We start from the raw sequence: 12,938 nt of genomic DNA, 5'->3' as shown, positions 1-12,938 counted from the left end.
TCGAAGCTCCTGAGAGCAAATCGATCTAGCAGAGAGGTGACGCAGTGCCTCAAAGACAGTGACACAGGCCCACGCAGTGACTGCGTAAGGGCAATGCAAAGGTAGTCGGGGACTCGTTGGTTCAGCTGCCAGATCAACTAGGACTTGCAGTGTAGAGTGAGATAATCTCACTAATTTCTTCTGTCGAGTGATATTCTCTGTACTGGATTCCCTGCAAAGCATCCAAAGCTTGTATTCATAAATAACTTATGCAAAATAATAAAACCCTCAGATCTACTGCCCCAGTTTTCCCGCATTGGGTTTTTCTGGGGACATTTGTCCAAAAATAACAATGTCCTATGTGATGTTTTTCTCTTTTGCTCAGTTTTCTTTTTTCGGCATATTATTTTAAATAGTAAATGTTGGAGTTGTATTTTACTATTTACTTTGATATTTACCATAGGGCAGAGTAAATAGCTTGTATGGATTAACAAGTAGGAGAAGTAACATCAGTTCACTGCAGTACGGATTCTGGGTTTAGGAATTTTCACAATTTGCTATTTGTTATTTGTGATCATAATAAGGATATAAATGATCCTCTTCTTATCTCTGGTTTGTTGTGGTTCTTCTTTGGCCTAGCTTGGTTTAGGCACTGTTATGAGGTTATTGTCTATAATATAATATATATGCATAACTTGTGTTCAATGATTAGATGTTTTTCCCCTTCAATTTTGAGTAAATGATTAATTTAGCCCATGGGCCTTTGGATTGACGGTGAATGGGTGCACTGTTAAGGCACTCCTTGCGATACGTCACTGGTTCAAATCCCTTGTGAGTGCTTACCTACCAAAAAAAAAAAGAGTAAATGATTAATTTGTACTTTTGAAGACCTGAATTATGTTTGGTCCAGATTTAGATTTGTCCAATCCAAGACTCATAAAATGTTTGATGCAATAAAACTCACTTCAGAATATTCCAAAAGCATTAGACATGTTAGGCAATAAATTAAATAGGATACTTTGACAAAATTATATTGTCTAATAATATAAACTAATCATTTTAACCCACAAAATTAGTCTGAGAGATAAATAACTACTAATGTTTACATCATTTGTAACATCCTAACTCTAGAAGGCACTACATGTATTGAGCTTGCCCGCAATCAAATTTGTCTTAATCATCTGAAACGTGATTTTCACTGTTATTATTGTATTGAAAGTTTTGTTGTAACTATGAAATAAGGAAAGCACTATTCGTGTCAATGCAGTTGGAATTGTTTTAGCATAACAAAATTTTATATGGAGTGGTTTTAGCATAATTAGCATAATTATTTGTCTTGACTCTTGTGCATAACACCCTTCAAGATTTTGCAATAAATGGAACAATTGGAAAAAGCTGCCTGTAACTGCCACATTCTTAGATTTAACTTTAGAGTTAGATAACGGTGGGGATAATATGGAAAACTCAGAACATCTAAACAAATAAGGATGCAAGTGCATCACGATTCTGCTCAAACAGAACCCTTTTCTGCAGCTACTTAACCAAAATTTTCCAGAAGAATAAAGCAAGTGGGAAAAAGGGACGCATGTTTTTATATGGTTGAGATCCATCCAACACTAATGCTATTTGCGGCAGAGAGCTGTGCAGAGCAATAATGTATTGTATGTACAACATTTTATGTGTAACTCATACAAATGAGCTACCTAATTGCATATCAAGAAATTACCAGTCAAACAGGCCTTTCAATATTACTTGTTATCCTCTGTGATGCCTTCTCTTTCCCATGTCCGAAGCAGAGCAATCAAAGATAATCCGCACTTGAGAGTCTCCACCTGAAAATATGACAGCAACTTCACCATAAACAGGCAGACTGATATCTTTGCGAGCAAAATGAATCTCCAACTATAAATTGCTGCATATGATCTTGTCCAGTGTGATAGACTACTCAAAAGTAGGAATTAAACACAACATTGAGTGAACAAAAGCTCATATGGTATGCCCACCAAGAAATTTGCTGAAGTGACACTGTAGTCATACTTTCCAGCTCGTTTTGACCATGCAATTAGTATTCCTTGTGAGCTTGTAAGCACTGTTAATGCAATTGTCACAAGCGACCTGAACAAACACAAACAGAAAACGATACGTCGGTAGGCAAACCTTCAAAAGGCATCCAACCAACGAAACTACTATATCAAAATACTCACTTGCGCTTCCACTCCGATCCTTTCTGAATAGCAGTTTTTGGATTATTTATGATACCTGCAAAGCATGTACCAACACATGCATACTCATTTAAACAGATTCCATTTCTGCGAGTATCGCTAACTAAAGTGTTACCTCTATACACAATGGTATCAAAGAACTGTTTTGGTGTCACAGTGTAGCATGAACATACCTTCGGAACCAGATCTAGGGGGTGGATCTTCAATATCTGTTGGGCCCTCGTCCTTACTCTGCCACAAAAGCAACCATCAGGAACTTTGTCCTTTGTATATGATTCATTTATGCAGTATGCACAAAACAAACTGGTTTGATCTAGTGATTATTGGGTGGCATTAGTTAACACAACGCCATACTTCAAATCCCGAGGAGCCATTTCAATCCCATACGCAGCAGAGACTTTAATGCCAAAGTTACAAGCGAATGAAACATGCACCTCTATGGGGCCCTGAGATCTCCAAAAAATGCTTTATTTACAATAAGAAAAATTCTACAGTTAGACCTTCATTTTTAGATAAAAAGAAAATTAATCAGCATTTAGACCTCATGTTCGGAGGACAAACACAAATAGCAGCATTGGAATCCTTCCATGCCATGAACCTAATAAGAAAATATTAGATATATCAAGCCCATCTAGGCAAAAGCTCGCTTTCCAGCACATGGATACCATATTTTTAAACACACAACATCCACCTGAGGAGTCTAAGATATAGAACAGAGTTACAACTAGCCCAAACTAATGAAACCAATTCACCCATCACCCTTGATGCCAGATTTGTACAAATACAGGCAATCGAGAACAGGCCCACTATAGAGTGCTATCTATTTCCAGAGCGCTCAATCTCCAGAGAGCTATTTATTTCCAAGAAACAAGATTCAACAATCCAACACCAGTTTTTGGAGTGTCTCTACAGGGCTTGAGATCACCAGAGAGCTATTTATTTCCAAGAAACAAAATTCAACAATCCAACATCAGTTTTTGGAGTGCCTCTACAGGGCTTGAGATCACCATAGTGCCATTTATTTCTTCCGAGATACAAGATTCAAAATTCAATCATCAGTATTTGGAGGGGACAGAAATTGGGGATTTGACAGTTTGACATTGTATCATCAAGCAGAAAAGAAAGTGCAGCACTTGAAATCCCAGTAAACCATGAATTTACTTCAGCACAAATATAATACTTACAATGCGGGCATCATATCTCAACATAAGCCTCACTTGCCAACACTAAACACACCTAATTATTAAACACATCAGATACACCTATAGAAATCCTAGATCGTATTACATTGGCGATTGTGCTAATCGGCAGGGCCAAACTGTAGGGCCACAGAATGCCACACCTTGCAGCTAGAAAAACACAGTATTATTTCAAGACTGCCTTGGCTAAACTTTCAAACAAAACAACACACCCTATTATCAAAGACAACGTGACATAAGGAACTCTATATTTATAAATCCAGGTGATAAAGGACCCCATTCTTCAAACAAATGCAGGCCCATGGCAGTAGAAACCTATGATGAGAATGTTAGAATGGCATGGTTGCCTCTTTGGGTTTTAACACATGACAATGCATTGATAAATGAAGGATTCCACATTGGATCTGAAGTAGCGGGGCTGTAGTTTAAGCCTGATACCACCACCAAAACACTTAATGCAGCCCAAAATGAATATTGCAGCAAATTCTGATGCGTGGTAACAGAGAAAAATTTGTTCTCCATCAAATAACTCGAAGACAAAGGATGAAATCACTGACACCGGCTAGCTTATTTCAACTGAAAACTGGTGCATTGATCGCCCATCAAAGATTTTGCGTGGAAAATTGATGAACTTCATTAACCAGCAAAGATTTTGCATTGCAAACTGTTAAAATCTATTACCCACCAAAGACTTTCCACTGAAAACCGATAAAATCAACCAGAAAAATGTTATCAAAACGTGGATCTATAGAGAATAATGCAGTATATCACCTCATCCTTGATCTTCATGTACTCCATGGTTAGCAAACAGGCCTTTGAAATGCTTGAATTTGTTCTTCAACCTGTGGCTGTTTCAATACGATCGAGAATACACTAGAGAACCCTCTTATTCCGAACTTTTACAGGTGTCTGAATGTGTTCACAAACCGTGCTTTGAGGTTCCTTTTATTCCTTCTTTCTCGCGGTGGGAAAACCGTGCTTTTACTTTCTATTCAGGGCGTCTATTATATGATATTGTGATTTATTAAATTTATCTTTTGAAACTTATTATAAATAATTTAATGCCATAGAATGTCTCAAAAAATAATATAAATAATATGTTAAAATGTATCACAGCCTGAATACAGAAATGTTAAAATGTAATTAATATATATATATATATATATAATTTGAAAGTTGAGTGTGTTTGTTAAATGGTCCAAGGAAATCCCATCATAAAACGCTTCGCTCCATTCAACGTATACTTATCATAAAGAATGTTTTATCTATGTATGAGTTATACCATGATATTATTTTTTTAACCACATTATAACCAATAGTATGGTGTTATATTTGATATAAGAAATTGTTTATATATGTTATTGTTCACATGTCTACCACATTTAGTGTCAATGTTTTATAGCAAAAAATTACAACAAAATACTTTCATAATTAAAGAAAGTATCGTTATACTTAATCTTAACTAAAAAGAAATTTAAAATAGAAAAGGTAATTGTTCCACATATTTTTTTTTGTCAATAAACATATTGAAATCCAACGGTCCATGTGTTGCAGTAACATGTACCAATGTTCAGTGAATGGAAAAATTTCCACTGTGTTGACAGGAAGAATTTGCATAGATTTGTATTGTAACATAAAGAAAGGCAGCGAAAGACCATCTTTGGATAACTTGATGGCAACCGAATTGAATTCACGGTGTGTATGAGTAATTGTCAGATCAATGTTCCATGATTTTCCATATTCTACCCAACGAGTTGAAAAGGAGTGGCAGGCATAAAGCAGATTTATTAGAAACCCACTCCACAACCACTTGCGAATTTCTGAAGACTTTCAGTTGTACCAACCCAAAACCTGCATGCACAAAATAGAAGGCCCCATATTGTTAGAACTTCAACTCGTGTATTTGTCCATTTACCCCCATTCCAGCTTATATGGTACATAGTTCCTGGTCGAATGATGATGTAGGCACTACAACCGCAAATCCCATCATTTGTTGTGTCATCGAAGTAACCCTGCGAAAAGGGTGGTAAAGTTTGTGGAGGAGAAATATGTCTCTTAGTAGGTGTACCCCCGCTGAAATTGTGCTTCCCTGTAATATGCCACGATGCAAACACACCTCTGCCAGATATTAGGTATGAGTTATAGGATGATATTGATACTATCAATCTAAGTGATTGAGATCGAGAGTGCGATGGAGACAAGCACGCCTTTCTGAAATACCATGGGTGGATGTCACTTACAATACCATGGGTAAATTCCATGAGTGGATAAATACCATGGGTGGATGAATACCATGGTTAGATGTCGTTTTCCATTTGGATCATTCCTCCCTCCTTAAGAAGCAATGGTAGCCATTGCGTGAAGTTCCCTCCTGAGAAGTTTTTGTTGAATATGAAGAGCCACTGAAGAGAAGGGTTTTGTGTGGCTAACCCATTACCTTGATGAACGAAGATCTGAGGATAGAGACACCCCGTAATGGTTGTGACCAAGTGTGATACTAATAGTGTGCAGCCTAGCAAATGGACTTTAATGAAGCGTGGGTTTGTGGATGACCCATAACCATGAAAAATGAAGATTCGATGACAGAGATACCATATAATGCTTGTGACCAATTGTGATACTAACAGTGCGTGGCCTAGAAAATGGACTTCGATGACAAGGGTTTTGTGTGGTTGACCTGTAACCTTGGGTTTATGGGTGACCCATAACCGTGATGCTTGTCAATCTACTCAGTGAAAGCATGGTGGTTGCTCTAGTAGATTCTCCTATCCAATGAGATGTTGTAAAGGTTTATTTCACATTATAGACCTCTTGCTGCAACTTTTCTAATAACTTTTTTTATAGGCGATGATATCAAATTCCGTCAAAGAACCATTTAAGGTATTGAAAATGTATTTCCTTTGATATAAGACACTTGAAGTTTGATGACCTATGGAGTGAGAAAATAATTCCAGAAACCCATGTTACGCACGACCACGCAATGTTCGAGACATGTGTAACTTCAATTGCTTATATCTCTCAAACAGGGAAATGAAATCAAATTCCGTAAAAATACCCATTTGAGCTAACGGAAAATACTTTCAAATGAGTTATTTTTAACTTTCTATAAATATATGTGGAGGTTGTAGCACTTGCATGAAGTTTGCTAAAGATTGATGCAAAACTTTGAAACTTAAATATGCTTCAAACCCTCATTCCCATGGAGTCGTAACCTTAATCTGATACCATTGATCTCGATCTTGGGGGGAGGCCACCAAGATCTAAAAAATTGAAATGTGATAAAAATATGAGACTGATCGGGATCTTGGGGGGAGACCCCCAAGATCTAAAAAATTGAAATGCTAGAAAAATATGAGAACACAAAGTAAACAAAACCACCAAGAAACCTTTTATTAAAATAGAGAATAATTGTAAAAGCTACATTGTGGTGGACAATCTGTCATTTTACAAAATGCGACTTGTTACTTATAGTATTTTTTGTTACAATACCACTGGTAAATTGCATGGGTGGGTAAATACCAGGGTAAATTCCATGAATGGGTAAATACCATGGGTGGATGCCACTTACAATACCATGGGTAAATTCCATGGGTGGATGAATACCATGGTTAGATGCCATTTTCCATTTGGATCATATTTTGAGGTTGGAGGCGAGGAAATCATGCCAAGAGAGGAAATGGAGGTGGACAAGAGTATTCGCGTCAAACAATAATGTGCGAGGGAGTTATTTTAGCACAACAAGACTTGTCGATTCTGCCAGCAAGTCAGTTGTACTGAAATTTAAAAGCCCCTAGTCAATGCCGGAACAGACAATGAAGGGAGTTGGAGACTTGGAACAACAAAAAAATCCAATTTTTGTTTGGTCCTTGTCTATGGATTCCCTATGTTTTATGGTCTCAGCATCGGAGGTTGTGGGAGCTTTCGCTGACAATATTCATTAGCAGACAGGTATGCTAAAGGAATAAGTGAGGCTTCTCTACAAAGGGATACAACTGAACCCAGTAAATGCTTTAAGAGATTATGGACTTACGAGGGATGTCACTATCTTCATAGTGGCATGCTTGAAGGGAGGGGCCAAAGGTGGTGAGGCATCTCTGACAACTAAACCCTTGTCTTACAAAGATGTTCTAAAGCCAAACTCTAGCTATCAAACACCAAAGAATCTCTCAGGTCAGGCTTTCATGGTGGAACATGCAACAGACACTCCATCGATCGAGGTGGATGATGTATTAACAATGTTGAAGGTAGCAGATTATAAACAGTGGGAGGCTATATGTTGTTTCAATGGTTTTTGGCCCCCAAGATCTACCCTCCAGGACTGGGTTCATCAAAATTGGTCCCAAAATTTAGAGTTGTTGTTTTGCTCGAAAGGATATTTTGTGGTAGTCTTCAAATATTTTGATGACCGACAGAGGGTTTTCGACCAAGGACCATGGTTCTGGGGAAGAGCAGGTCTCTCGCTCCAACCATGGTTTCTAGACTTTAACCCTCTTCCATGAAATCTCTTGCTACACCGGTATGGGTAAGGCTCCCAAACTTACCCCTCCAATGGATTCGACCAGACGTTTTGGAACAAATCGGTAATTCGTTGGGCTGCTACATCAAAACAAACATCGAAAGATTGGAGTCAAGTTTCATCACTTTCGTTCATATATGTGTTGAATTGGATTTAACTGAAGGACTGCCAGATAATATTATTCTCAAGTGGGAGGGAAAGTGATTCTCTTAGCCATTTGGATATGAAAACACAACTTTCAGGTGTCGAAACTATCACCAACTAGGGTACTTGCAGAAGGCTTGCCCATCCTCAAAGGGGTCATCCCGCTCCCAAGAGAAATGGGAACCCAAAAGAGGTTGGAGTGACCAAAAGCTTGCTTCAAGTGGTAAGAACTTCGCACCCCAACCTACTCTATGTAACCACCCCTCCCACATTTACCCACTTTCACCGGGCTAACAAGGTAACATGAGCTAAGGGCTACTATGACATGACTCAACCTCCTATGTAAAGTTAAGGAAATGGAATCAACAAACCAAAACTTTAATGACTTCCCTCATGTGCTAGAGGACCCCCATAAGTTAAACAACCACTCTAGGTGCCCAAACCCCGAGTTAACTTTCTCTTTTAGTGTTATGGACTCTTAGTCGCTCCCATGACAAGGCAAGCCAGTGACTGTAACCTTCCAATCGCATGGATACGCTACTTCCTAGCGAATGCAGTCTAGATTTCCCAATTTTGAGCTATCGACCCCAGAATTTGAACCACCTTTTCAGGGCCATCACCTAGACCTCTACCATGAACTTGATAGAACTTTCTGAAATGATGAATGGCGCAAGGACAAGGCCATTCATGTAAAACTTAGTCAAGAACTTTACCTAACTAGGCTAACCATGATAGACATTTCGTAAAAAAAATTGTGAATGTGTAATCTACAGGCTATAAATGCATATTTAAACATAGGGAATTTATACTTATCTGAAAATCATCAAGAAGGTCTAATTCCCTCATAATAGCTACAATACCATCTATTAAGTCATGCATTCAATAGCCATTCATTTACCAATCAAAACATGTTAAGAGCCATAACTAAAATATGTCGTGAAACCATGCTTATAACGAGCATATAACCAAAATAATAACAATGACAAAACAACAATTAAAGTCACATAATAACAAGTATAAATACTCATGAAATACAAGACGAAAAGAGCTCTTATTAACATATGCAAAAGCCAACCAAGTCATGGACTTCCATGTACCACCCAACCATAGATTGAGTTGAACCAAATCTTTCTTTCAGCCAATCACCCCATGCCATATTCCAAGCATGAATGTGGGACTCGCAACAAAATAACTAGGGCTTCCTTAGGCTTTACCATAATCCCGCCAAAACCGGTCAAGGGACTACTAGTCCTGAAACCCTCACTTATGCAACCGGGCTTTACTGCAATCCTACCATTACCGGTCAAGGGATTCCTAGGCCCAAACATAAAACATAGACTATCAGGCTTTACTGAAATCTCAACAAAACCGTTCAAGGCATCACAAGGCCCTAAACAAGCTTGGATGCCTCCGGATTTCTTCACAAATACCTTGAGGAATTTTTCCTGTCTCCACCCTCAAGCTTTATCGGGTATCCCACCATCACCGGCCAAGGGATTTCTAGGCCCTTGGGAATTTTCCTAAGACCACCTCACTCGGTTCGAAAACCATCCGACAATCCAAAGCTCAACCAAGTAAAAGAACCCATCACACCATGGCTATCCGGAAATGGAAAGGCAAAGCTGAAACCACTGTCACACCTAGAAAAACCCATGCCAATAACAACAAGAGAACCAAATACACACATGCATGTCAAAACTAGCAAGGAAATCATACATGCAACTCGATACCTGCAAGTAATCCCGTTGCAATCACTTGATCCAACTCTTTCTTGCTTGATCTTTGTTTTCCTTCGTTCTTGTCCTTCCTTTGCCTTCCTTTCTCCAATGTTAAAGTGCTCCAAGAATGCTCTAAGTGTGCAAGAGTACGAGAGAGAAAGAATAGAGAGAGAGATCCAAAACTAAACTAACAAAAAGGTTGAGAATTGATTCTCATAAGCCTTTATATCATTAAGGCCTCTATTTTATTCAATTTCCACTATTTTCCTTCAATTTCCTCCTCACATGCAACCTAAGACCTTTCACCTTCCTTTTCTCCTAATTTCCATTATTTTCATAAATAAAAATCCAATAAATGCCTCTTTGCCTTTTCAAATCCTTTATCATTGTCTTTTCCAATTTCCTTAGCCATAATAAACCAAATGAACACCTCACTATGATGTTTTTCCCAACATTCATCTTGGAATATGTGTCCCATGACCTTGGTCTTATTTTGCCTTTTTTAACTTTATTACATGAAATTTTAACCCGGGGGTATTACAGACCCCTCCCCCTCAGGGAACACCGTCCTCGATGTTCAATGATACCTACAACTAGCAAAACTGCTGAAAACCAAAACATATTGCCCATGGAGCTTTATAACTTAGCTTGATGCAGATTTACAATAAACAACCTGTTGAAAAGAAAAATCAACATAAAAAACATGACAACATGACAACTATACCGCTTATTGGAGCTTTATAACACAACTCATTGTGGTATCTACAATAACAACCATACATAACTATATACATATAACAAACTCCTTTGCCTCAACCGACAAACAATGAAGGATACACAACCCACATCTGATCAACCATCTCCCATGTAGCTTTATCAGGCCCAAAGTGCTTCCAATGCACTTTAACTTGCTTGATTGCTTGATTCTGGAGCATGAGTTGTTTCCGTTGCAAAATGCATTGAGGTTCTGGTTGGAATTCTCCTTCTGGCTCTACCTGCAATACAAACCAGTTAATCACGTGATCAACATCCTTCAAATATCTTTTAATCTATGAAGTGTGGAAAACATCATGGACTTTCACTGTCGGAGCCAGTGCAAGTCTATATGCCACTAGTCTAATCCTCTCAAGGATCTCGAAAGGCCCGCAATACTGAGGTGCCAACTTCGCACATGACCCAATCCTCAAGGGGCTTTTCTTGGGCTTGATGTGCAAGTACACATGCCCCCAACCTGAAACTCCTTAAATGTCATGTGTTGATCTGCATAACTTTTATGTCTATCATGTGTTGCCTTTATATTCTTCTTGATAACCTACATTTCCTATTCCATTTCTCTCAACATGTCTAGTCCTATAAGTACCTAGTTCACTGGATCACTCCAGCTGATGGGAGTATTACAATTCTGACCATATAGTGCCTCGAACAAACTCATCCTTAGTCACTCCTAATACACATCATTGTAAGCAAACTCAACCATTGGAAGATACTCTTCCCACTTCCATTGTTAATGTATAACATACATTATCAACATGTCCTCTAGAATGTTGTTGACCCTCTTCGTCTCTCCATTTGTATGTGGATGATAAATTATGTTGAACGCAAACTTTGTACCCAAACCTACAAATAACTCTTTCGAGAACTTGGAAGTGAACTTCGCATCTTTAGCTGGTACAATCTTCCTAGGAATACCATGTAACCTCATTATCTCCCCGATGAAGACCTGTGCTACCTCACTAGTTGCGTAAGTAGTCTTAACCGCTATGAAGTGAGCTGCCTTAGTCAACCTGTCCACCATGACCATAATGGAATCATGTTGTCTAGATGTCATCGACAAACCTGTAATGAAATCCATAGAAATGACCTCCCATTTTGATTCTGGAATCGGAATCGAATGTAATAAACCACCTGGATGCTTGCACTCTACCATTACATGTTGACAATCCAAACATTTAGCCACAAACTTTGACACCTCTTTCTTCAGATTTGTACAGTAGTAGAACTTCTTAACCATTTTCAATGTCTTTTGATATCCCGGATGACCTGAATACGACTTGAGATGAAATTTCCTCATGATAAGCTTCTTGAGCTCGTTGTTGTCCGACACATGGATGTTGTCCCTAAATCTTACAAAACCATCTGCAGTGAGATGATAATCCACATCCTGTTCACCTGCACCTTGTTTTTGTAACCTGTGCCTAAGCTCCTTGTACCTGTCATCCAGTTGTCATGCTTGTAAGATATGATCATGTAAATCTGTCTCATATGAACTCATAGTTTCTATGTGATTTAATTGAACTCTTTTGCTAAGAGCATCTGCAATCTTGTTCTCCTTTCCCTTAATGTATATGATCTCGAAGTCAAACTCATTGAGCACGACCAACCATCTATCTTGTATGGCATTTATATTCAGTTGGTAAAATAAGTATCTCAATCCAATGTGATCACTCATCAAGATGAATTTCTTGCCAAGAAGATAATGCCTCCACATCTTCAAAGGCATGAATTATCGCTGCCAACTCAAGATCATGTGTCACATAGTTTTGCTTGTACTCATTCAATTTCCTTGACTCATAACATACCACCTGCCCCTCCTGCATCAGGACTCCAACAAGTCCTCTTTTGCAAGCATCTGTACACACCATGAACTCTTTATATGGATTTGCAGTCTTTAGAACTGGAGCATTTGTGAGCAGCTGCCTCAATTGCTCAAAATTGGCTGCACATTCCTCTATGCATTCAAATTTCTTTCCCTTTCTCTGAAATGATGTAATAATGTAGGCAATCTGTGAGAAGTTCCTGATAAACCTCCTATAATAACCGACTAACCCATGAATAATCTGACCTCGTCCACATTCCTAGGAGTTGTTGATTCTATGATAGCTCTAATATTTTCTGGATCCATTGCTATGCCTTCCTTGGAAACAACATGTCCCAAGTAATATACCTTTGTCTAAAAGGAACTAGATTTACTAAGTTTGGCATACACTTTATGCTCTCTTAGCAGTCTCAATATTGTTGCTAAGTGTTCAACATCCTCTTCCTCATTCTCAGAATATATCGATATATCATCAATGAATACAATCACAAATTTGTCCAGATAAGGACATAATACATTATTCATCAGGCACATAAAAGTAGATGGAGCATTAGTTAAACCAAA

At 38.4% G+C, this 12,938-nt stretch overlaps 1 protein-coding gene across 1 annotated transcript in view; it reads right to left on the bottom strand.

Moving 5' to 3' along the window:
- Window positions 1–4,377, bottom strand: part of LOC149172194 (CMP-sialic acid transporter 2-like) — a 65,115-nt gene extending 60,738 nt beyond the window's left edge. The window contains exons 1-5 of the mRNA XM_089424246.1: window positions 4,172–4,377; window positions 2,375–2,432; window positions 2,184–2,238; window positions 1,983–2,094; window positions 1,732–1,811 (exon numbers count right to left, since the gene is read on the bottom strand). Of these exons, the coding sequence (XP_089280372.1) occupies window positions 1,732–1,811; window positions 1,983–2,094; window positions 2,184–2,238; window positions 2,375–2,432; window positions 4,172–4,198 (332 nt within the window). The 5' untranslated portion in view covers window positions 4,199–4,377. The remainder of the gene's footprint in view (window positions 1–1,731; window positions 1,812–1,982; window positions 2,095–2,183; window positions 2,239–2,374; window positions 2,433–4,171) is intronic.
- Between the last annotated feature and the right edge of the window lie 8,561 nt (window positions 4,378–12,938).

Source organism: Pinus tabuliformis, chromosome 4_2 (genome assembly GCF_031772625.1).
Source record: "Pinus tabuliformis cultivar Carrire ecotype Pingquan chromosome 4_2, CPIR1, whole genome shotgun sequence".
Lineage (NCBI taxonomy): Eukaryota > Viridiplantae > Streptophyta > Pinopsida > Pinales > Pinaceae > Pinus > Pinus tabuliformis.
The sequence above is the reverse complement of the archived record's forward strand: the minus strand, read 5'-3'. Positions and strand labels throughout refer to the sequence as shown.